We start from the raw sequence: 22811 nt of genomic DNA, 5'->3' as shown, positions 1-22811 counted from the left end.
TGAGGCTGGAGCAGCTGGCACTGCCCGCAGGGCGCTTTGGGCATGGGGATGCTTTTTTGCGCCGGGTCCCACTCCCGTCCCCGCGTGGCGGTGGGAAGGCGCCTCTCCCTCCCTCCCTCAGCCGTGATTTTCTCAGCGAGCTCCCGGCGCTGGGCCGAGGGTGCTGTGTCGACGCGGTGTCGGTACCGGGGGCTGGCAGCCGGCGGGGCCGGGGGCGTCCTGCAGCATCCTGGGGGTGCGAATCCCCCCGATCCCACGGACGGGCAGCAGGGAGGAGTGAAGCCCGGAGCCCGGCCCTGCTCCCATGGCAGCTGTCTCAGCGGCGGCTACGGCACCAGGGATGTGGCCGGGGGATGAGGGGGCTCGGTCACAGGGTCCCCGTTGTTATTCTGGGGGAGCGTCGAGCTGCGTGGGCACCCCGGGTGGGGTTTGGGGTGCATTGATGAGCTCGGAGCCTGGTGCTGGTGGGGCAGCGAGGTTTGGCACGGGTGCGTGGGAAGGTGGGATGCTCCAGAGCATGCTCCATGCGTGGATCTGGCATCTGTCATGCCCTAGAGGGAGCAGGGGCTGCCAAGGGGCACGTTGTGTAGGGCTGAGCCCCCTCCCCAAGTTTTCCAGCCTGAAGCCTCTGACGTCCACAGGCAGAGGCCGCATCCAGCAGTGGCAGTCCCGGGGTCTGGGGTGGCTGTGCAGGCGTTTGGGCTGAAGCCCAGGGGCCACATCCAGCCCCAGCCTCTGCACCCTCCTTCCCAGCCACGGCATCTCTGCAAAGCCATGGCTCTGCCATCCCAAATCCTGCTCCAGCTGCCCTCCCTGAGGGATGGGGGGAGGCTGCTTGGCATGCCTGTGTTTGGGGGGATGCAGGGCAGAGTCCAGCCCTCATCACACTGGGCAAGGCAGTGATGGTGCGGAGGAGATGCCGTTCATGTTGAGCCACCCTTCAGCAGAGGCCCACGGAGGCAGGTCCGAGGCCAGCTCACACATCTGTGTTGTCATGGTGAATTTTCACCCAGGCACAGGGAAACCATGGCGTTTCCCCAAAATCTCACAGGCTCTGTGTGAATGTTGGGCTTTTCTTGGAAGTGGGATAGAATGGCTGAGCATTGGGGTGTGCCAACACACTGACAGGGTGTCGGGGAATAGCACGTGTCCAGCTGGAAATGCCACCCTGAGCTGCTGTGACTGTGCTGCCTGTGTCCAGGCTGGGCAGGAGCCAGCTGCTGCCCTTGGCGGAGCTCCCTCGTGGGGACCATCGTGCTGGCATGAGCCTGGGTCTGCCTGGGAAGATGTGGCAAAGCAGAAACATTTTCCTGGGGAAAATAATCCCTCACGGGGATGTGTTTCTGGCTCTGTCACCCTGCTGGGTCCATGTGGCGGCCCACAGGGCCTCTGTCTTGATGAGTGTCAGCATCTCATGGGTGTCAGCATCCCTCAGTGCAGTGTGGGCTTGGATCCAGCTCAGGGCCCCGGGGCTGTGTGTGGGGTTTGGGCCACAAGGCTGTTTCAGGTCGGGGTGTCCTTGCCCCCCAGAGTGGCTCCCCTGGGCCAGGCTTCCTCCCTCCCCTCGGTCTCCATGCCTGGGGTGCAGCAGGAGGATTTCCACTGCTGCTAAAAATCAGGAGCAAAAATAGCACTGGGTTTTGGCACAGGCACAGAACAGGCTGCAGGGGCAATGCAGCTGTGGGGGAGGAGGGAGGGAGGCACTGGGTTTGGGCTGCCTGGGTGGCACTAACACCCCACAGGCAGGGAGATGCAGGGGACAACCTTTCTGTGTCCCCTCACCCATCAGTGGCTCCCTTGCCCTTCCTGGCTGCTTGGTGGTGCTCGGTTCCCTTCCTGTAGCAGCTTCTGGGCGTGCTGGGGAGGTTCCTCTGCCTCCCCAGGTGAGGCCCCTCAAATGCTGCACAGCCATGGGTGGCACAGCTGGAGCCATGGGGACATGGCTCTGTCCTTCCTCCCGTGGGCAGCGCAGGGTCCCTCTCCTTGGGTGCCTGTTGGGGCACTGCCTGTAGATCTCATCCCCAGCTCTGGTCTGGAACTGGGATGTGGATCTGCTCCAACTGGTAGCAACAGGAGCCAGGTCATTCCTGCACCCCTGAAGGCCAGTCCCTTCCCTCTCCATGCCACCTTCTTCCCTGCACTGCTGCAGGTGTCACCTCCCAGGGTCCCCAGGTGCCTCATTAACGCTGTGTTCTTCGTTTCCTGGCTGCTGAGCCACCCCACCTGGGTTGCCAGGACTGCCACAGTGATAGTGCCACTCTGGGTGTCCTTGTGGTTCAGCCTGGAGCTGCAGACCTTGCCATGGTGGAGGGAAGGCACCTGGTGGCCTCCGAGCTGGTGGGGACCATCAGCTTTGGCCTCTCTCTGCTGCCTTGGCTCCCCCTTAGACCCCACCTGATGGGGAAAGGTGCTTGGGTGAGAGGTTTGGGTTGCTCTGGGGAATTCCCAGCCTGGGGACAGTCCCTGGTTGAGGGGGCTCGGGGGAGCTGTGTGGGGTGGGTGTCCTGAGGAGTGGCCATCATGGGGGACAGCAGTGCTATTGAGCCTTATGCAGCAGTGCTATTATGCCTTATGCTGGAGGGTGCTGGAAGCTGGGACCCGTCCAAGACAGGAGAGGTGATGGACATCCCACCGTGAGGAGGCAGGACAGGTTAAAGCCAGGGATCCTGTTTTCCTGAGGACCAGGGGATGTTATGGGCACCCCCTTCTCCGCCCATCCAGTCAGCTCCTGGATTGAAGGTGGGCTGTGATGGCCCACTGAGGGTGTCCTCACAGCCTCTGAGGGATTGTTACTAGCTAATTGCTAAAGAAGTAAGGCCTGAGAGGGGCTGTAGTGTCCTGGCAGAGATGTGGTGCATCTGGCCCATGTCACAGCTCTCCTCCAACCCCCCTCAGCTGCAGGAGGGAGCACCCCATCCGTCCCCACTAGCACTGGCAGGGCTCCTGGCCTGAGCCTGCTTTGCAGCGCTCTTTGATTTAAAGATTTATCCACTTTCCCTAGGAAGCAGGATGTAATATTAATGTGCTGAGCGGTGTTGGTGGGAGCCAGGGGAGTCCTTGTCCAGGATGGCAGGGCCGTGGGGACATGAAGTGGCAGCGGTGTGGGGTTTGGTCTGGGATGGCTGCTCCGACCCCAGTGCACCCCGTTTTGGCCAGGTTATCAGCTGGGGTCTTAGCTGGGGTCTCCCCAGTGTCTGTGCCCAGGAAGCCTGTGGGGATGTGGCTTCCAGGGATCCACGGGGCTGTCGGATGGGAGGGGAGCGAGGGGCTGGCGTGGGATCGGGGCCGTGTTGGGTGGGCCCCCCGCCTCTTTGGGAGCTGCCGAGGGGGCCCTGGCCGCAGGCATGGTGGGGGGGTGCTGGCTGCACCCCACGGCCGCCCCTGCCGCAGCCGGGCTCCCTTCCCCCTCCCCTTTGTCAGCATCTCGGGGCTGCTGCAGCCACCTCTTCCCGCCGCCACCGAGCCGCTGCCGTTCCCATGGTAACAGGTTAGGATGTACCCCCGTCCCCCGCTGCGTCCCAGGGACCCACTGCAGACCCTGGAGCCCCCCCCTCCCCTCCCACTTGGGGCTCTGGCTCCCTGAAATGGCTTCCCCTGGGCCATGGGTGATGGGGGGTTGTGGGTCAGCGTGAGGCACCCAAAAATAGGTGCTGTTCTGGGGGGGCGGGGGCCTCATCCTGCGCTGGGAATGCAGCCCCCTTCTGACCCCCATCAGGGAGGCAACGGAGCCCTTGTGCCAGGGGGGTGGCACTGCCCTCCGTGCTGTGGATCCAGGCGGCCTGGCGCTCATTCCCACTCTCCATGGAGTGTGTGGGCATGGGCAAGCGGGGAGGACGGCGGCTGTGGCTGCCAGCCCGGCTCATCTCTCCGCGGGGATGGCACAGGGATGGTGGCCGGCGGGCAGGCAGGGCACAGCCACTTGCATGGGGCTGGAGCGTCTGGCAGAGCAGCTGTCCCTGCGCAGACGAGGCCGGCGGCCTCTCGGTTCCGTTAATTATTCAAATATAGGGAAGTGTGTCGAGCAGAGGGTGCCTGCGGGGCCGGGGATGCTCGGTGTGCTGTCTGATGTCTTCTTGCCTGCTTGGCTGAGCAGGCAGCGAGGCTGGGCTGGGCTGTGCGGGCACGTGTGGCCGTGAGTGGCCCTGGGACGTGGGGTCAGCTGCCCTCGGGTAACCACAGGCTGGGCTGGGTGGCCGTGGTGCCACACGGTGACCTTGAGCCGTGCCCGGATGCTCACGGCCACCCTCTCTTACCCCGGCAGACTTCAACTATGGTGCGGACGAGTACGACGCCGAGGGCAACGAGGAGCCCAAGGCGCTGCCGGAGGGCTCGGAAACCATGCCCTACATCGATGAGTCGCCCACCATGTCCCCCCAGCTCAGCGCCCGCGGCCAGGAGAGCGGGGACGGGGTCTCGCCCACGCCCACCGATGGCCTCGGCACAGGGGTAGGTGCTGGCGGCGCGGGGCTCTGCACCGGGGGCGGGGGGCTTCGGGGCTCTGGGTGTTCAGCTCGGGTGTCAGCGGTGTTTGTGATGCTGCTCTGACCTGGGGCACTGTGTCCGGCAGCTCAATTTCCCCTGGCCGTGGCACTCTGGGCGCCGGGGAGCAGCAGTTCGGGGCGTGCCATGCCCGTGGGACACGCCGTGTCCCTGCCCCGCCGTGCCCCTGCCCCGCCGTGCCCCTGCCCCGCCGTGCCATGCAGAGCCCGCAGGGGATGGGCTGGCCGGAGAGCGGGGTCCCGGGTTGGGAGCACGGCCGGGCGTGCTGGAAGCGGGGAGTTGCCGGGTCCCCAGCTCCGGGAGCCCTTGGGGACAGGGCGCAGCGGCTCCGCCGGGCTGCCGGCTCCATCTAGTGGCACTCGGGGACCGGTCACCAGCAGGGGTGGGGACACGCGGTGCCCCCCTCGCTCTGCACAAGTTAGATGTAACCCCTGCTGTTCCCAGCGCATCCTTGGGAAGCCCTTCGGTTTTCCAAAGCAGGAGGGGTGCCCGGAGAGCTGCGGGGCGGGATCCAAAGGGAAAAAAGTGGTTTTTTCTCCGGAATGAAAGTTTCCATAAAGCCCGGGAGCGGTGGGGTCCAGGCAGGCACCTCGGCCCCGTGGGGTTGGTGCGGGGAGCAGCCGCACAGCCCCGAGCTGGGGGATCCCCTGGCGCTGCCGCTGCCCGGGCTGGGGAAAGTGAAGTTTTATTTTTGTCGTGGAAAGAGTTAAGCTCCTGACCCGGATGCTGAGGCAGAAGAGGGAGAGGTGTGGCTTCCTCCCCAGGGTCGCCCTGCGCAGCATCGTCGTCCCGGCACCCAGCGCCCCTGGGGAGGGCGAGGAGGGTGCTGCCCTCCCGGAGCTGGCTCTAAACCACTCGGGCCCAGGGCTCCTTGTGCCCCAGCCCAGCCCTTCGAGCCCCAGCCCTGACACTCCGGTGCCGGGGCTGTGGACGCTGGGCTCTGACCCCGAGGCCAGCAGGGACAGCAGAGGGTGGCTCTGGGGAGCAGGGCTGGGGGAGATGCTGGCAGAGGGGTGTCCCTGAGGGGTGGTGGGGCCCGCTGGATCTGGGCACAGGCAGGGACGTTGGCTTGGTTGTCACTGACAGGATTGGGAAGTGTTGGAGCCCAGTGCCAGCTCTGCTTCCATCTCTTTATCTGGAGCTGCTTGTGCTGGGGCTTGGCAGAGCCGCCTCGGATACAAGCACTGTGTGTCAAGCCCTGCGAGGGGCACAGGCTTGTGCTTGTGTGGCTGGTGGCACAGGGTGCCAGGTTCACCCCACTGCTCTCCTCCAGTGAGGCAGGACTGGTGTCACTGCCTTTGAGAGGGCTGGAGGAAGTTTCTGGTGGGGCATCTCATCTTGCAAGCTCCTGGGGCAGCTGGAACCATGTCTGGGGCCTGCGACTGCTGGGTGCAGACACATCTTAACCCTCCCTCTCCCACTTGGGAAACATGGGTCATGCTGTGGAATGGTGTCCCAGCCCCTGCTTGGGTGCTGCTGGGTTTGGCACTGTGGGTAGCGTTCCCCTGGACAGGGACCATTCCCCACTCTGGGGTTGGGCCGGGTTGTGGTGCCCTGGCAGGGCAAAAGCTGAGCTGTGACATGGACACATGGCTGGACACGGGCTCTGGAAAGTCCCTGTGTCTGTCTCCCTGCCCACATCTCACAGCAGGAGTTTGTTGCAGGCTCAGATGGGTGCAGGGAGAAGAGATGGCTCCTGTGGGCAGAGCACATGCAGCTGCTGGTTCCCCTTTTGCTTCTGAGGAGCCTGGGGGAAACTGCTGAAACAGCTCTTGCATTGGTGTCCCCTCCTCCAGCCTGCTCTTGCCCCGTTTGCCAAGGCCCACAGTGTCCCCATGTCCACTGCTGGTGTCCCCATGTCCTGGCTGCCCCGGGTTTGGTCAGGCTGGGGCAGCGGTGGATGTGCGGCAGATATGCGTGAACACACACGGCTCAGCTGTGTGACACTGCCCCAAGTCCCCTCTGGGGCGGGGAGAGGTCTGATACCTTCTGGGGGTGCAGAGCCAGGTCCCCATGTGGGACCTGGTGATGCTGCTGCCCTCCAAGGTCACTTCTCGCTGGTGGCAATCCCCATGGTCCGACTCCGCCTTCCCTCGGGACACGGGGCTCCAGAGGGCTACAACAGACGGGATGCTCTCCCACTGCCGGGTGAGAGCGCGGGGGGCCTGGCAGGGGACCCCTCCCCGCGGCTCTTGCTGGACACACGTCGGGAAAGCCGGCTGGGGAAGGCGGCTGCCGCTCGCCCCAGCCTTGACCACAGCCGGGCTGCGGCGGCGGAGCAGCCCCACCTCCATCGCCGAGGAGCATTTCCTGTAGCAGCGCGCAGGGCGGAGCGGCGGGGCCGGCTGGGGCGCAGGGCGCGGGCAGCGGCCCCTGCACCGCCCGCGGCCCCGGGGCCGAGCGGAGCCGGCCGGGAGCGGGGCTGGCCCCGTGCTTGCGGCGCTGCCGAGCCCGGAGCCGCCGCCGCCGCTCGCAGGCGGCCCCGCAGCCGCGCCGGGAGCGCCCGGGCCGCCGGGGACTGAGAGGCCGGAGCTGGGTCAGGCTGGAGCACCGGGGATCCCATAATGGCTCCTTTCATCCCGCGCTGGTGGCCGGCGTCCAGAGCTGAGTCAGGCTGGGACAGCTCAGCCGCGTGAGCCCCTTGCCTGGAGCCTTGTGGGGTCCCCTCTGCGCCCCGCTGCCCGGCCGGCCATGGAGGAGGAAGAGGAGGCCATAGGGTACCTGGATAAAGTGCTGGAGGACGAAGATGACTCTGAGCCAGGAACTCCCACCAGCCCCGTGTCTCCGTTTTCGGCCGGCGAGAAGGTGGGCAGCGGGGGGACCCTGCTCCCGTGCTGGGCAGTGGGACAAGGGGCATCCTGCTGGTGCAGGTGATGCCCAGGTGTTGGGGCAGCTCCTGGGGCGATGCGGTGGGTGCTGGCGAGGGGCAGAGCTGGGGACAACGGGAGCATCACTGCGGCCCCACCACTCCCCCAGGAGTGTGGCCAGGGGCACAGGGCAGGGCTGTGCCAGGCTCCAGGTGTGAAGGGTTCGGAGTGGGGTGACCACCCAGCTGTCCTCCCAGGGGGCAGTAGGGCCACACGTGCTGCTGGTGGGGGCTGCGTGGCTCAGCACAGCTGGCACCGGATGCTCAGGAAGGGGCTGGTTTCACACTCTGCCCCACTGCTCGGCCACCAGAAACTCCTCAACAGTCCCAAAACAGAGCTGGGGAGTGGACCTGGAGAGACCCCAGTGCTGCCAGGTGTAGCTCAGCATCCTTCTCACGCCTACCCTGCCACGGTGCTGGAAGAGGGCTCCGGCCCTGCTCTTCCTGGGGTCTCCTGCACGGGGCAGCCGCAGAGCCCTGAGTAAGAGTCACTGCTCTGGGTCACGGGAGTCCAGTTGACATCGTCCCCGTGGGGTGTGCGGGCCCCGGGCGTGGGTGGGCCCCTTATCTTCTGAGCCCCTGTACAGGGCCCAGGCTGGGGGAAGCAGGAAGAGCCCGTGACTAATCTGTGGCAAAGAGCCCACGAGCTCCCAGTGAATAAAAGTGGCCCCCCCGCGCACCCTCCTGCTGCGCTGGTCACCATGGCCCAGCCTTAATGGGGCAGCGCGGCAGCGTGGACACCCTGGTTGTCACAGCAGTGCCCAGGGCCGGCTGATGGACACTAGAGTGGGGTGGGGAGATGCTGATCCTCAGCCATGCCCACTCTGGGGCTGTGCCCCCCCAGGTGTTTGCAGCTGCCACCTCCCCTGGCACAACAGCCAGGGCTGTCATGGGCAGAGGTGAGACAGGACCAATGTCCCCCCCTAAACCATCCTGAATGGCCCGGAGTGGTGCCCTCATGGCTCTGCTTGGTCCCTGTCTGGGTGGCAAAGCCTGGTCCTCAAGTGTGATTTTTAAGGGGAGGGGCCAAGGCGTGACCAAGGATGGTCCAGGGGCTGGGGTGTCCGTGCCTGGGCACTGGCAGATCCTCGCCGCGGGTCCCAGAGCCCCCCAGCCCAGCCATCCCCCTGCCATGAGGGTCATGCCACCGGAGCACCAGCGCTGCAGCAGACCTGGGCACTGGGACCTGCCCCAGTGCCACTGGGCAGTGCCTGCTGGGGTGGCACTTTCCAAGGGAAACCTCAGCCGAGGGAAAGGGTGGTGCTGCGTCACGTGGCAGCACCATCCAGCGCCAAGCATGATTTCACTGGGCGTCTCTGGACTCTGCCCTGGGAGAGTCCTGCCATGCCGTGCGCCATCCTGGAGCGCTGCCAGCAGCGCCGGGCTTGTGGCCAGCCTGGAGCAGGGAGGGGAGAGAAGCCAGCGCAGCTCGTTGCTTTCCCAGCTGGCTCCTGATGGGCTCTGCTGCCCATCAGGCACATGCCATGGAGCTTCCCTGACACTGGCAGGGAGATGTGGCCATGTGGGGATGCCAGGAATGGGTTGGTGGGATGAGGGGTCTCCTCCTGTGCCTCCTGTGCCTCCTGTGCTGGCTCAGCCAGGCTCCTTGCTGTGTTCCACAGGGCGAGCGGGATGCTGGCAAGGGCCTGGAGATGAGGAAGTTGGTGCTCTCTGGTTTCCTGGCCAGTGAAGAGATCTACATCAACCAGCTGGAGGCCCTCTTATTGGTGAGCACAGCCCCCAGACTGGACACCCTCAGCAGGGATGGATGGATGGATGGATGGATGGATGGATGGATGGATGGATGGAGTAATTTCTTCCCGGACAGCTTCTCCCAGCCACATCAGCCTGGGTGGGAGCAAAGCTCCAGAAGCCACACCACAGCCAGCTTTGCTCTGTCCTGGCTACCCCCATCTCACCTCCCCTGCTGCCCATGTCCCTGTCCCTGCTGGGGACATATTTATAGCCCTGCTTCCTCTTGTGGACTAGTTGACCTTCATGGCGAGACGCTGTTGCACAACACAGGGTCACCACCGCCGCGGGGAAGTCCGGGGATGCACGAGCCCGGAGTGCCCCTTGGTCCATCTGTCCCAGCCTCAGATCCTCCTCATCCCCAGCCTTCCTCTCTTAGCCTTCATCTCAAACTCTCCCTTCTTTGGCAGCCCATGAAGCCACTGAAGGCCACGGCCACCACGTCGCAGCCTGTCCTCACCCTCCAGCAGATCGAGACGATTTTCTACAAGATCCAGGATATCTATGAGATCCACAAGGAGTTCTACGACAGCCTGTGCCCGAAGGTGCAGCAGTGGGACAGCAATGTCACCATGGGCCACCTCTTCCAGAAGCTGGTACGCACCTTCCCCAGGTCTTGCTCCACTTGGAAGAGGAGAAGGGCTGGAGTTGTGATGAGTTTGGAGTTGCAGTGCCAGCAGAGGCTGTGCCCATGGATGCCATGACCATGCTGGGGAGAGGAGAAGGAGAGGCCAGGTTGAAGTGCTGTAGCTTCAGCTTCTGCTGTCCAGGCACTTGTTATCTCTCTGCTGGATTTCGGAGGTTTATGGAGGCACAGGGCTGGGCAGGAGCTCCACCATCCTGCCCTGAGCAGGAGCCAAGCATGTGACCCCCAGCTGGCTGAGTGTCCTGCCAGGAGTGGACAGCTCTGGGCAGTGTCACCTCAAGGGCTGCCTGAGCCCTTGGGTGAAGTGGGGGGCTTCAGCACCCTGCTGGTGCCCAGCTAACCCCCCACTCCCCACAGGCCAGCCAGCTGGGCGTCTACAAGGCCTTTGTGGATAACTACAAAATCGCCCTGGAGACTGCAGAGAAGTGCAGCCAGAGCAACTACCAGTTCCAGAAGATCTCGGAGGTAAGCTGGGATGTGGCTGTGCCAGTGGGACAGGGCTGTGCCTGGGCTGTGCCACACAGGGCAGAGAACACTGTCCTCGTGGCTGAGCTGACCACGTCTGCCCCGCAGAGATGCTCTCCTTGCCCTGGGGACTCGCAGGGACTGTCCCCAAGGGCTGGGCCACAGGGGGCTCTGCTGGAGGGCCATGGTCTTTGGGCATTGCACAAGTTTGTCCCCACCTTGTGCAAGCTCAGGTTGGGCTCGTCCCGTGCTGTCACCACCCCATCCAGTGTCGGTGGGTGCTGGGCACCTGTGGCTCATCTCCTGCTGCCTGCATCTCCATGCCTGGATCCTCTACAGAAATGGGGACCTCTATGGCTACAACCTACCCCCCCTTGTCCTGTTCAGCTTGGTGGCATCACCACCATGCCCCAGCTGCTGGGCACAGCCAGAGCTGCTCCCAGCCAGGCAGCATCCCCCACTCCTCCACCCAGCACCCGTGTGTGGCCTCCAGCAGGGCCAGGCTGGGCCCGGGGGGAGATAGCAGGGTGCGGGAAGGCTGGGGGGGACCCCATGACCTTGAGCCATGACCTTCCCCCCCTCCCCAGCCCCCTGCGGGCTGCGCTGATGGCCCTTTCCCTTCCTAGGAGCTGAAGGTGAAGGGCCCCAAGGACTCGAAGGAGAGCCACACGTCCGTCACCATGGAGGGTACGGCGGGCGTGGGGAAGGGGACGCAGCCTTTTGTGTGCGCGGCATCGGCGTGGGTGAATTGCTGAGCCGTTTTTGTGCCCGGAGCCGGTGGGGAGGGAGGGTCGCGGCTCTTTAGGATGCTGGGGGCGTGCGGCAGCCCCCCAGCCCCTGCCCACCGCTCCTCCCCGCCCGCGGCCGTGCCGGGAGCCGTGCGGAGGGGCCGGAGCTGTGCCGCAGCCGGGCTGAGCTGCTGCGGGGCGGCAGCGATGGCTGCGCGGACACGGGGCTGCCATGGAAATCCTCGTCATTGTCCGGCTCTGCTGTAACTGCACCTATGGTGAGGCGAGGGGGGCAGCTCCGCTTTGGGGTGCCGGTGGGGAGTGATGCCGCGGGGTCTTTGCCGGGGGGGTGGAGGCTGTGTCGTGCTCTGCAGGCTGAAGTTGGGAGCGTCTTTGTTCCAGGCTCGATTGAATCATCTTGGCTCCGGCACACGCAGCCACGCGCCCGCCGTCCCCGCCGGGCAGGGGCTCGTGCCGGCGATGGGACAGAAGGAGCTGGGGTGGGCAGGGGGATCCTGGGCTGGGGGACCCCCTCTGCCCGCGCTGTGCCGTGTGGGTGGTGATGGGGAGGGGTCCCTATTTGCCCCAGCATTGTGGGGGCTGGAATGTCCATCTCTCCATGGCTGGGAGGAGAGGCAGCAGACATCCCTGCCTGCTGCTGCCCGTGGGTCCCAGGCTGGTGCGACTGTGTGCACAAGGAGCCCGTTGCTCCTCGCTTGTGCTGGGACAACCCCTCCCGGGGCTCCCCGGAGCTTTGTGTGTGCCTGTGGTGTTGGCAGCAGGAGAGTCCATCCTTCCTGTGGGTCTAGGGTGGTGGAAAAGGGGGGGATACCCTGGCTGCCCTGCTTTATCCCAGAGCAGGGTTCTTGCTGGCTGTCACAGGGAGAAGGGCTCTTGTTTTACCCTCTGGCATGGAGTTGTGGGGGTGCAGCCTCTGGTTAGGGTTCAGGCTGGCATCCTCACCTCCTGAGCAGAGACCCCTTGCTCACCCTCTCTCAGAACCGGGTGCTGTGAGGCAGCACCCTCTGGGATAAAGGGGATGGGAGCTCCCCACGACTCAGCCCAGGATGAGGAGGTAGCATGTTTCCCTTCTCTCCCATGGTCTGAAACCTGGCTCCTCTCGGCCCTGGCAGTTTGGGGAAGTGCTCCAAAGTGAAGGGAAAACACAGAGGCATCAGCCTGGCTGGAAGCAGCCTGGGAAGACATGAATGTGGCCAGGCACAGGGAGCAGCACTGTGAGTGGGCTCCGTGCCTTTTCCTGCCCAAAGAGCTGGGGAGGAGGAGAAGGGTCTGTCTGCTTCCACTGAAATGTGCCTCTGAAGAGCCTCTGGGGCTGTTTCCTGCTGGGAAGGTGCATGGCAGGAGAAAGGGCTTGTCTGTACCCTGTGTGTGAGGCAACTCTGCTCCCCTGGCCGGAGTGGGGCCTCATGTGTGGTCATGGGGGGCTGTGGGGAGGGACACGGTGTTGGGATGATGCCTTGGCCCCCGTGTTTTCTGTAGGTGGGAGTTTTGCTGCTGCTGGAGCAGCCTGGCTCTCCTTTGCACCCAAGGCTGGCTGGGGTGGTGCACAGAGGTGGGTACAGGGTGTCCTGTGGGGTGGCAGAGCACGGTGAGGGATGGGACCCAGCGCTGAGCCAAAAGGGAAACTGAAAAAGCTGCTGAGGGTGGTGAGAGGCTCTTCCGCTCCTCAACCACCGCACAGCAAGCGTGGGTTCACCCCTCCCACAGAGGCCCGGCCCTCCTCCTGCAGTGCCAGTGGTGCTCACCACCCACAACCACACACCAGCCTGGCTGTGGTTCCTCGTGCCTCCAGCACAGCAGGACACAGGGCTCTGGCACTGGTGGCTCCCCACTGCTCCTGGCACTACCATGACTGTTGATCCCAGATGCTCGCCCAGGGCTCTGTGCAGACCAGGGGGGCTCTCTGGGCATCTGGGCTCCCCTCCTTGCCCCTGTGCTGCCTGTGACAGGTGGGAGAGGGACCAGGGCTCCAGCCACAGGTGGCTGCTGACACCTTCTCTCTCCCCTCAGCGCTGCTGTACAAACCCATCGACCGGGTGACACGGAGCACCCTCGTCCTGCATGTGAGTGTGATGCCAGTCCTTGGGGGATGGTGGTGAGCTCTGTCTCTGTTGCTCCTGGGGATCTGCAGTTGATGAGGGGGTCTCTAGGGTGGGTGCTTTTGAGGTGCTCACCTGTGCCTGTCTCCTTCCAGGACCTCCTCAAGCACACCCCAGCTGACCACCCTGACTACCCGCTGCTCCAGGATGCCCTCCGCATCTCCCAGAACTTCCTCTCCAGCATCAATGAGGACATCGATCCCCGGAGGACAGCGGTCACCACCCCCAAGGGCGAGGTGAGCCCGCAGGGTGGGCAGTGGCTGGGCACAGGGTGAGGGCTGAGCTCTCTGCCAGCCCCTGGCCGGTGTCTCCATCCTGAAGAGCTCCATGGTGCCTGGGTAGGACTTGGAGGGGTTCCTCCAGATACAGTTCTAGGTACAAGATTAGGGCTCTACCCGGTCCTTGCTGCTTGCTGGTACCTTATTAAGCATAGAGGACATGGACCTTTCCATGCTCCTGGTGGCTGAGCCACAGACAGAGACAGGATTGTCGGCCTTTCCCCATGGATTGCTGGCCTTTGCTCCCTGCCTGCTCTCACAGCAGCCCCTCTGCCCCACAGACCCGGCAGCTTGTCAAGGATGGCTTCCTGGTGGAGCTGTCGGAGGGCTCACGGAAGCTGCGGCACGTCTTCCTCTTCACCGACGTGCTGCTCTGTGCCAAGCTGAAGAAGACAGCGGTGGGGTAAGGAGGGTGCTGGGCCCTCAGTGGGCCAGGGGCTGTGCCAGGGAGGGTGTCAGGCATCAGTCAGCATCCGTGCCCTGCCTGCAGGAAGCACCAGCAGTACGACTGCAAGTGGTACGTGCCCCTGGCCGACCTGGTGTTCCCCTCGCCGGAGGAGTCGGAGCACTGCCCGCAGGTCCACGTCATCCCCGACCATGAGCTGGAGGACATGAAGATGAAGATCTCAGCCATCAAGAGCGAGGTGCAGAAGGAGGTGAGAGAAGGGTGTGGGACTTGCTGTCGGGGTGGGTGCCTTGCTCGGGATCAGGGATGGGACATGGGGGACAGGGGCACCTGTGGAAGGTCCTCTCTGCTCCCCGTCTGCAGAAAGCCAACAAGGGGCAGAGCCGGGCCATCGAGCGCCTCAAGAAGAAGATGTTTGAGAACGAATTCTGGCTGCTCCTCAACTCACCTGCCATTCCCTTCCGCATCCACAACCGCAACGGGAAGGTGAGGAGGGTGGGCTGGGGCTGGGCTCAGCCCTGCCTGCACACAGCCTGCCACATCCCCCTCTCTCTTACAGAGCTACCTCTTCCTGCTCTCCTCCGACTACGAGCGGTCTGAGTGGAGGGAGGCCATCCAGAGACTGCAGAAAAAGGGTGAGTTTGGGGCTGCCGAGGCCCCCTTGGGGCTCCTGGCCCTCCCAGAGGCCACAGGGAGGTCCTGTAGGATCCCAGCCTGGTGCTCTCCAGTCTCCATGACCAGCACTGGCTGTGTTCCTCTGAAGTTTCTGTCCTCTCCCAGACCTCCAGGCCTTTGTCCTGAGCTCAGTGGAGCTGCAGGTGCTCACGGGATCTTGCTTCAAGCTACGCACTGTCCACAACATCCCGGTCACCAGCAACAAGGACGGTGAGTGACCACTGGGCTGGTGGGTCCTGATTTGCTCAGGATGATGCTGGGCAGGAGCTGTGGGGTCCCTGGGCTGGAGCGGGGACCCTGCTGTGCAGGGGACAGCTTCCCACCAGGTGGCACTGCTGGAGCAGCGTCGGGCTCCCAGACAGCACAATCCCGGCTGCAGCACGGGGCTGCTTTTGGGCTCTCTCCGGCACCCCCATGGGCTGGGCAGGACCAGTGTCCCCAGGGTGAGACCCAGCCAGCCCCACTGGGAACCTCCCCCAGGACTGTCCAGCAGCAGGAGAGCTTGGGATATCTGTCAGTGGGGGATACAGAATTTAGGGATGTCTCTCCAGGGGGTTGGGGGCATTTAGGTACCACTGCAGGCACCGTGCTTGCTGTGGCAAAGGTGGCCTCGGGGGTGGCCAGCCCCAGGCCCTGACACAGCCTCTGCTCTCCTGCCACAGATGACGAGTCCCCAGGGCTTTATGGGTTCCTGCACGTCATCGTCCACTCTGCCAAGGGCTTCAAGCAGTCAGCCAGTAAGTGTGGGTGCCCACCCTGCTTGGAGTGGGCTCAGAAGAGTTGGGGTCCAGCACGTGACCCCACTCTGGCCACAGTGATCCCCTGGGAGATGGTGGGGATGTTCCTGGGGTGCTGAGCAATGTCTGCTCCCCCAGACCTCTACTGCACGCTGGAGGTGGACTCCTTTGGCTACTTCGTCAGCAAAGCCAAGACCAGGGTGTTCCGGGACACCACGGAGCCGCAGTGGAATGAGGTGAGGGAAGGTGGGATGCGGGGAGGGGGCTGTGCTCCCCATTTCCCTTCAACCCTTGTTCTGGAGCTGCTCTGGGGTGCTGGGGTTGAGACACCCTCCCTCCACACCCCAGGAGTTTGAGATCGAGCTGGAGGGCTCCCAGTCCCTGCGCATCCTTTGCTACGAGAAGTGCTACGACAAGACCAAACTCAACAAGGACAACAATGAAATTGTGGACAAGATCATGGGCAAGGGGCAGATCCAGGTATGCACTGGGACTTTTGGGCATCTTCTCACCTGAAGGTGGACCCCTTAGGGCCTGGCAGCTGGGCTGGGAGGGTTTTCCTGGAGTGATGCCTGGGATAGAGAGCTCTGGTTTTGGGAGCAGGGTACAGCAATTGTGGGGTTGAAGGCAGTGAGGTGGGTGGGCATCAGGCATGGGGAGGATGGTCCTGGGGTCCAGTGGCTGCAGGAGAAGGTGGGACAAAGTGAGAGGGGCCTTGTGGAGATGGCAGAGCCAGACCTACCCCGCAGAGGTGCATCCAGCCCCAGCTGGGCTGGAAGTGTTTCCGTTCCGCTGCTCTCCGTGCCATGGCCCCAGGGGGCTGCAGGGAGGGGTTGGCAGCTGCCCCAGGGAGGGCTCTGCATGTGCAGCCCCCCGTCCCTCCTGTGTCCCCCTCTGCCACCATCTGCCTTCCCTGTGCCTCCATCCGCTGCTGTTATGGCAACAGGGGTTTCCAGGGCAACAGCTGAGCCGCCTCTGATTGGCAGTTGCCAGGCAGGGAGGATGGAGGCCTGGGCTGCCCTGAGATGCTCTCAGGTGAGCAGGACCAGGAGGATGGAGCAGGGGGCAGGCAGCCCCCAGACCCCACAGTCCCTTTGCACCCACCTTGGCCAGGCTGCAGGGAAGCCTAGGGCAGGGGGACGCAGTTCGGGATGGGGGTGTCCCTGTGTTTTCCTGGTGGGCACTACAGCCTGGCTGCCCTCCTGGCAGTACTGGGGATGGGGCATGCCTGGGACACAGCCCTCGACCCAGGGCCACTTCAAAGGGCCCATCATGGCTGCCTGCTCCGTGGGAAAGCAACTGAGGGCAGGTCCCAGGGGAGCAGAGAGCAGCGTGGAAATGCTGCTGGGAAGGGGATGCTGTGGGGAAACAGCACTGGAGGGGGGCACAGGGATGGAGGTGGGGGCTCAGCTTCACCAGTGGCTTGTTCATACCTGGAATCACCCGTCTGTTGCTGTCTCCCCCAGGAAACAGTGGCGTGGGGGTGGCATTGGGCCAAGTGGGAAGGCCAGGGCAGGGAAGGGGCTCGGTGTCCCGCGGGGATCAGTCCAGCTGCACTCTCGGAAATAGCCTGGATCAACAAACATGAGTCATGCTGGGAGATGCAGGGGTCGGGACAGGGACAGCACAGCTCGTACCCGCTGTGCAAAAGTTGTGGGGGAAGAAAGGGAGAGGAGAGGGCCCTGGGGCTGCTTATCCCAAGGAGGATCTGGATGGATGGAAGAGTGTCAGGGTTGGGGCTGTCCTGCTGTTGCCCAGAGCCACAGCTTGGCCTTTGCCCCAGGGGTGGGCTGGGTGACAGGGCAGGACAGGATGGGCAGTGGATTGTAGTCAGGCCCCAGAGCTGCCCCCCTTCTTGTCCCTGATCTGTTTAGGCAGAGATGCTGCCTTGGATGTTCCTCACCCCAGCTGGTCTCTGGGCTCATCATGAGCTGCTGCTGGTTCCACATAGCAGCACTGGCTGCTCAGTGGAAAGGTGTGACTCCTGGTTGGCATTAACCCTGCTTTGTTGTTGTTAACCCCATTTTGTCTGCAGTTTTTAAAGCTGGAACATGCTGTGGACAGGGCTGCCACGTTTGGCTTGTGTCCCCATGAGGGTCTTGTGTCCCCTGCGCTGCAGGGCTCAGCTCTGAGCTGTCCCAGTTGCTCCCAGCAGCTGGGCCATGTCTGCTGGGTGCTGGCAGGGGTGCGTGGTGCTGTGCCAGGACGGCAGGCAGACGTTGTGGTGGGCAAAGCAGGCTGTGAGTGCTTGTGCCCACATTGCAGAGGACAGAGGATGGATCTGGCCCCCATGCCCTGGGGCATGTGAGGAGACAGGCAGTGGGTGCATGAAGGGGGTCTCAGGAGCCCCTTCCTCAGCTCATTGATGCACAGGAGGGCTGTGGCTGTTGGAGCAGAGCCTGTGTTGTCATGGGCATGGTGCCTGCTGTACCCTCAGGTAATAGCTGCCTGTCTGTCTGTCCGCTTCCCTGGGCTGGCAGAGACTCTGGATGGGGGGATTTGTGATGTTGGGGCACCCCAGAGCTGCAGGGAGTCATAGTGACCCATGTGGACTCCAGGGGCTGCTGAGAGATGGACTGGGGGGCAGTGCAAGTCCCCCCAAGCCAGCACCTCACCATGTCCCTGACTGTCAGGAGAAGCAGCAGGCGGGACCCTTCCAGGGCTTCCCTGCCCACATCACCCCCTGGCAGCAGGGCTGACAAGGGCCAGGGTGCACAGAGGGGACATGGGGGTCCCCAGCTGTCCCTAGGCATGACAACAGACCCCAAAAGCCTCATCCCCGTGCCCCTTGCTGAGAGCAGGAGAGTCAGCCTGGCTCCTGCGCCGAGCCAGGAACGCTGCAGCCGCCAGCGGCGGTGCTTCGGGGCCGCGGCTGCCGCTGGCGCGGCGAGGCGGATGAGGGCAGAGGGATAGCGGCGGATAGCGGCGGATAACGGCAGAGGGATAGCGGCGGATAGCGGCGGATAACGGCAGAGGGATAACAGCGGATAGCGGCGGATAACGGCGGCGGGGAGCCCGGGCACCCCCCCAGCGCTCCCGAGCGGCGGCGGGCGGCAGGGCGAGAGTTAAACGCGTGGGGGCCGCCGGCGGGGGGGGGCTGCCTTTGAGTCACTTCCTCGCAGGGGGAGGGAGGTTTTTGGGGCTGCCTCGCCGCCTCGCCAGCCTGGCTCACACCCTGAAGATGAGCCCTGCCCGCTCGCCGCCCCGCCGCCCCAGCAGGGCTCCCCTGGCCGGCCCCCGCTGACCTCTCCCCGCCGGCAGAAGGGATGCGGGTGCTGTGCTGACCCAGCCGCGGGGACGCTCCCGGCCAGCCTCGTGTCGCCTGCCCGGAGCCGAAGCGATCGTGGCGATGACGGAGGTGTTGGTGCAGCCGGAGGGCAGCCCCGGCCCCGGGGGCGAGCAGCAGCCGGAGCGCGGCGTGGAGGAGCCCGAGGGGAAGCGGCCCCCGAACACGGGCGCCCGGCTCTGGGGCAGGGTGCGCAGCAAACTGCTCCGGCAGAAGGTGCTCCGGGTGCGGGGGGTGGCTGCAGGGGACGGTGCTGGGCTCTGGGATGGCTCCGCCGGGCTCTGCTGTGCGTGGTGACCGTGGCTTTTTGGTGGGGGGGCTCTGATACAGGCGGCTGTGTTGTTTGTGTGGAGAGTGAGTGCTCTGGGGTCTGTGCACGGAGCAGGGAGGCTGTTTGGGTGCTTCAGGAGCTCTTCGATGCAGTTGGCAGCCTGTGAGGTGTTCATTTTCCTCCTTCCCTCTCCCTCTGTGTGCAGACAGGATCGGGGAGGCTGAGCTGTTTGCACCGGCGGGTCCTGCACAGGCAGGGCAGGGAAGCCCCTGCCCAGCCCTGGAGCTTGCCCAGGGGGCAGTGATGCTTCTGGGCTGGCTGGGGCCAGGTTCCTGCGGTGCCACAGCACCCAGTGCCTGCGTCCCCCCTCCTGCAACCCGGGTCGATCCAGGCTTTCCCCAGCCCACAGCTGTGTCGCAGCCACATCAGCCAGTGCTGCCCGTCTCCGTGGGAGCACAGAGTGCAGGGCTGTGTGACAGAGGTGACAACGGAGGGGGACAGCGCCCTTGCAGGCTGTCCCAAAAGCCCTATGGGGGACTCTGGGGGTTTCCCTCGGTGGCGTCCCCCTGCGCAGGGAGCTGCTGGCTCGGGGCTCAGCTGTGGCCGCGGGCAGGAGCTGCCTGGGCCCGTGGGGGTTCGGTTTGGCAGCGGCGGGGCTGCGTGTGACGCAGCGGCATTAACCTCGATTCTGTGCCACCGCTCTGCACAGGGGATTAAGGGGCAGCCAGGCCTCTGTGGGGAGGCTGCCCGGCGGCTGTTGCTGGGTCAAAACATGAAGGGGTTTCATCTCCCGTGCCCATTGTGGCCGCTGGCTTCCCTGCCCACTGCTGCCTGGGAGCCCTGGGGCTGCAGGGCAGGATGTGGCCCCGGCTGATCTGTGCGGGGTCCTGGTGGGTTGTGGGTGCTGCTGCTGCTCCTCGGGTCGCTCTCAGTCGAGTCTGTGAATTACTGCTTTTTTGGGGGGCTGTGCTTTGCTACTGGCAGCATTTGGTGGTGTGGGGGCTGCTCTGTCCCATGGCGCCAGGGGCTCGGGGACTGGCTGTTCCCTGGGGAGGGAGCTGCTGGCATGGAGGTCTGGTGAGGGATCTGCTTGCCTGGGCAGCCACGGGAGGCCAGGCTGGGGAGTCTGTGGGTGCCACACTGATGGGAAGCAATGCTGGCTGTAGCAGCTCCTCCGGGATCCCGCTCCCCAGGGCCCTGGCAGAGATGACCTCGCTGATTGAGTCACCAGTGTGCTCCTGTTGGCTTCACCCAGGCTGATGGTTGGCTGACCTCATGGGTCTGAGATGTGAGGAAGGGACGTGCCCAGCCTGGCAGCCCCTGCCCCACCACAGCATCCCAGTGTTTGGGGCCCTGGGGAGCCACCATAAAGATTTCGAGCCCTTTCAGCTCCTCACCTTGGACCTCTGCCTGGGTCTGTCACAGTGCCAAGACCTGGAGGTGTCTTGAGGACAAAATTCCAGGATATGGCCTCATCACCTTAAGTCCGGAGCTGTCCCGTGGACAAGACAAGCAGTAGGAGAGGGGGTCAGCACCAGCCGGATCTCCCCAAGACACACAAAGTGCTGCAGGACTGCCAGGATGTTCATCGTCTGTTCCTCCACATCCCAGGGCCTTGTCCTACAAGTAAACACCTTAAGATAATTTGGGAAACCAGGATGATGGCACTTCCCTGTGGCAACAAACAGAGGGTGTTTCACCTCGCCATGAATGAGCGTGGCACCGCAGCGGGCATGGATACTACCATGGCTGAGACACAGGAGGGAGCAGCCTGGAGGCGTGACCTGGCTGAGATGTTTCCCCAGGCACAGGCTGGTGTTTGAAGCCATCTGACCTTCCAAAGAGGAGCTGACAGCTCATCCTGCACAGTGCTGCCTCGGGGGCTGTTCCCCAGGGCTCCCAGCCCAGGAGTTCCCTGTTGACCTGGGATGTCCCTGTGTCCTGCTGGAGCAAGGCAGCTCCCTTCGGAGGAGAAGGAGTTGGTGCTGGGAGCTGGGACAGGGTGTTTGCCAGCACTGTGTGGGCAGGAGCTGCCTCTGGCTCTGTGGGTGGATGCTCCCATCCATCCTCCCACACCTGGAGACACGGCTTTGCTTAAACTGGGGAGTGGCAGCGTTGTGTGCTGCTGCTGCTGCTGCACGGGGTGCTGGCCAGGAGGGTTAGAGAACACCAGGGCCAGGCCACAGTCAGTGCCCCAGAGGGGCACAGGGACCTGCCCCAGCTGCAAGGGGGCTCAGGCCCATGGTGCCAGCAGAACTAGCCCAAATTCGGGCCCTGCTGGCTGCTGTGGGATGGTTCTGCCCATGCAGGGGGAAGGGGCTGTGGGGAAGTGACGTGCTCAGGGTAAGGTCTGCGGCACTGGCGGCAGCCAACCTGGCTTTCATTAATGCTTTCTTCAGAGCTCTGCTAAAGCCCTTCCAGATGTGAGCTGCCAGGGCCATCAGAGCTGGAGGGACCCAAGGGATGGGGATGGGAAAGGGGAAGGATGTGGTGGCTGCAGTTTAAATCGCATTGCGGAGCAGGGAGGCTCCTGAGCTGGCGGGGGGACACAGGGGCTTCACTGCAGTGAGTGGGACAGGGATGGATGAAAGTCCCTGGGACAGGTGGCATTGGCCATGGTGGCTGCATGGCAGCACTGTGGGGGATGCGGTGCTGGGGGGGAACACAGAGGAGCTGGAGCAGCAGGACCGGGGTTGGCTGTGGTCTGGCTGCAGTCTTGTGATCTCAGTGTCCAGACCTGCTGCACGGTCCCATGGGAGCCCAGGGCAGCTGCAGCCTTCCTTTTCTTGCTCTCCAGCAGCCGCAGGGCTGGCACGGAGGAAGCAGCGTGGCACTCTCCGGGCTCTTGCATGTGCTGGGCTGGAGCATCAGGGAGGGCTCCATGTCAGGAGCCATTCCTGGGCTGTGCTGGAGACAGCAGCATTTCTGTCTTGCTGGGGACTACAATTTTCCCATGGCTGAGGAGCAGCTCGGGCTCACTGTGACACAGGGCTGGGCATGTGGCAATGCCACCGTGCTGGGTCTGTGCCAAGAGCCAGGGCAGCTCGAGCCTGTCCGTGGGACTGTGAGGTCTTGGTGTGCAAGAAGGGACATGAGGGACCCCAGAGTGCCCCCCATCATGACATGCAGTGACTTTATGGGCAGGGGAACAGCAGCTCCGTGGCTGGAGCAGCAGCTCTGGACATCTTTACACTCGCCCAGAGCATCTCCTGACCCAGCAGCTGCAGGAAACTCCCGTGTCCTTGCGGAGTGACCCCGCGTGCCTGGCGCAAGTGTGGCCTGGCAGCTGCATGTCCCCAGCCCTGGGAGCCCCCACCAGCTCCCACATCCCCTCCCCTTCCCCAAGGGGACATTAGTGCCTGGCTGCCCGCCCCGTGCATTACACGGATCAATGGGGCCGGATCGATACCACCAGCTGGGGACCAAAAAGCCCCAAAAGGCAACTGCACCCGCCTCTGCCCAGCCCTGGAGCCCGGAACCCACCACGGCACGTGCCGGGGCCTTGGGAATGCCAGCACCTCACCGCGGCACCCGGGCGCCGGGGCAGCGTCACCGAGTCCCCCGCTAGCCCCAAAGCCAGAAATAGCAGAGCCTGTCATTCCCAGGGGTTATAAATAGCCTTGGCTATGGGGAGATGTTGTTTTTCTGCATGGAAAACGCTGCCCTAGTTCTGTTTCATCAATCTGCCGCCAGAAATAGTCCTAATTTCTTGGAAGTTTCTTGCTTCTCGGGTGTAGGTTAAAGCACTGCCTTGCAGGGGCTCTGGGGAGAGGGCAGGACAGGGGGGCTGAGCCCATCTGGCTTCAGGGCACAGCCAGAGTGACCCCAGACCCCAAAGGGGAACGAACCTCTCCATCCTCGGGTCATGAGCAGCACATTGCCTAGGAAAAGCATGTCCTGTGCCCTACACCATCTGCAGATCAGGGGCTTTGGGGGCCACCAGGTTGGGATGACAGCGGGCCTGGCATGGGGCTGTGTCCCCACAGAAATCACAGACCATCTCTCCCCACAGCTGGACCCACAGGCCGTGCAGACAAAAAACTGGCACATGGACGTGATTGAGATGAATGGGGTAAGCAGG

The 22811-nt window shown here is 63.9% G+C and overlaps 1 protein-coding gene across 4 annotated transcripts in view; it reads left to right on the top strand.

Moving 5' to 3' along the window:
* Nucleotides 1–22811, top strand: part of ABR (ABR activator of RhoGEF and GTPase) — a 38147-nt gene that overhangs the window by 9552 nt on the left and 5784 nt on the right. For 2 of the 4 annotated variants that reach the window (XM_048324537.1, XM_048324538.1), the window contains exons 2-17: nucleotides 4262–4446; nucleotides 8989–9093; nucleotides 9529–9714; nucleotides 10122–10229; nucleotides 10856–10916; nucleotides 12989–13041; nucleotides 13173–13313; nucleotides 13637–13758; nucleotides 13846–14011; nucleotides 14125–14247; nucleotides 14321–14396; nucleotides 14542–14646; nucleotides 15099–15173; nucleotides 15312–15409; nucleotides 15522–15653; nucleotides 22743–22802. In XM_048324537.1, coding sequence (XP_048180494.1) covers nucleotides 4339–4446; nucleotides 8989–9093; nucleotides 9529–9714; nucleotides 10122–10229; nucleotides 10856–10916; nucleotides 12989–13041; nucleotides 13173–13313; nucleotides 13637–13758; nucleotides 13846–14011; nucleotides 14125–14247; nucleotides 14321–14396; nucleotides 14542–14646; nucleotides 15099–15173; nucleotides 15312–15409; nucleotides 15522–15653; nucleotides 22743–22802 — 1719 coding nt within the window. In that variant the 5' untranslated portion in view covers nucleotides 4262–4338. Of the gene's footprint in view, nucleotides 1–4261; nucleotides 4447–6984; nucleotides 7306–8988; nucleotides 9094–9528; nucleotides 9715–10121; nucleotides 10230–10855; nucleotides 10917–12988; nucleotides 13042–13172; nucleotides 13314–13636; nucleotides 13759–13845; nucleotides 14012–14124; nucleotides 14248–14320; nucleotides 14397–14541; nucleotides 14647–15098; nucleotides 15174–15311; nucleotides 15410–15521; nucleotides 15654–18317; nucleotides 18676–22742; nucleotides 22803–22811 lie in introns of those variants that run through there. The other 2 variants (XM_048324539.1, XM_048324540.1) reach the window with 2 other exon arrangements.

The sequence above is a fragment of the Corvus hawaiiensis genome, chromosome 20 (genome assembly GCF_020740725.1).
Source record: "Corvus hawaiiensis isolate bCorHaw1 chromosome 20, bCorHaw1.pri.cur, whole genome shotgun sequence".
In the NCBI taxonomy this organism is placed as follows: domain Eukaryota; kingdom Metazoa; phylum Chordata; class Aves; order Passeriformes; family Corvidae; genus Corvus; species Corvus hawaiiensis.
Note: the sequence above shows the minus strand (reverse complement) of the source record. Positions and strands in the feature narration are given on the sequence as shown.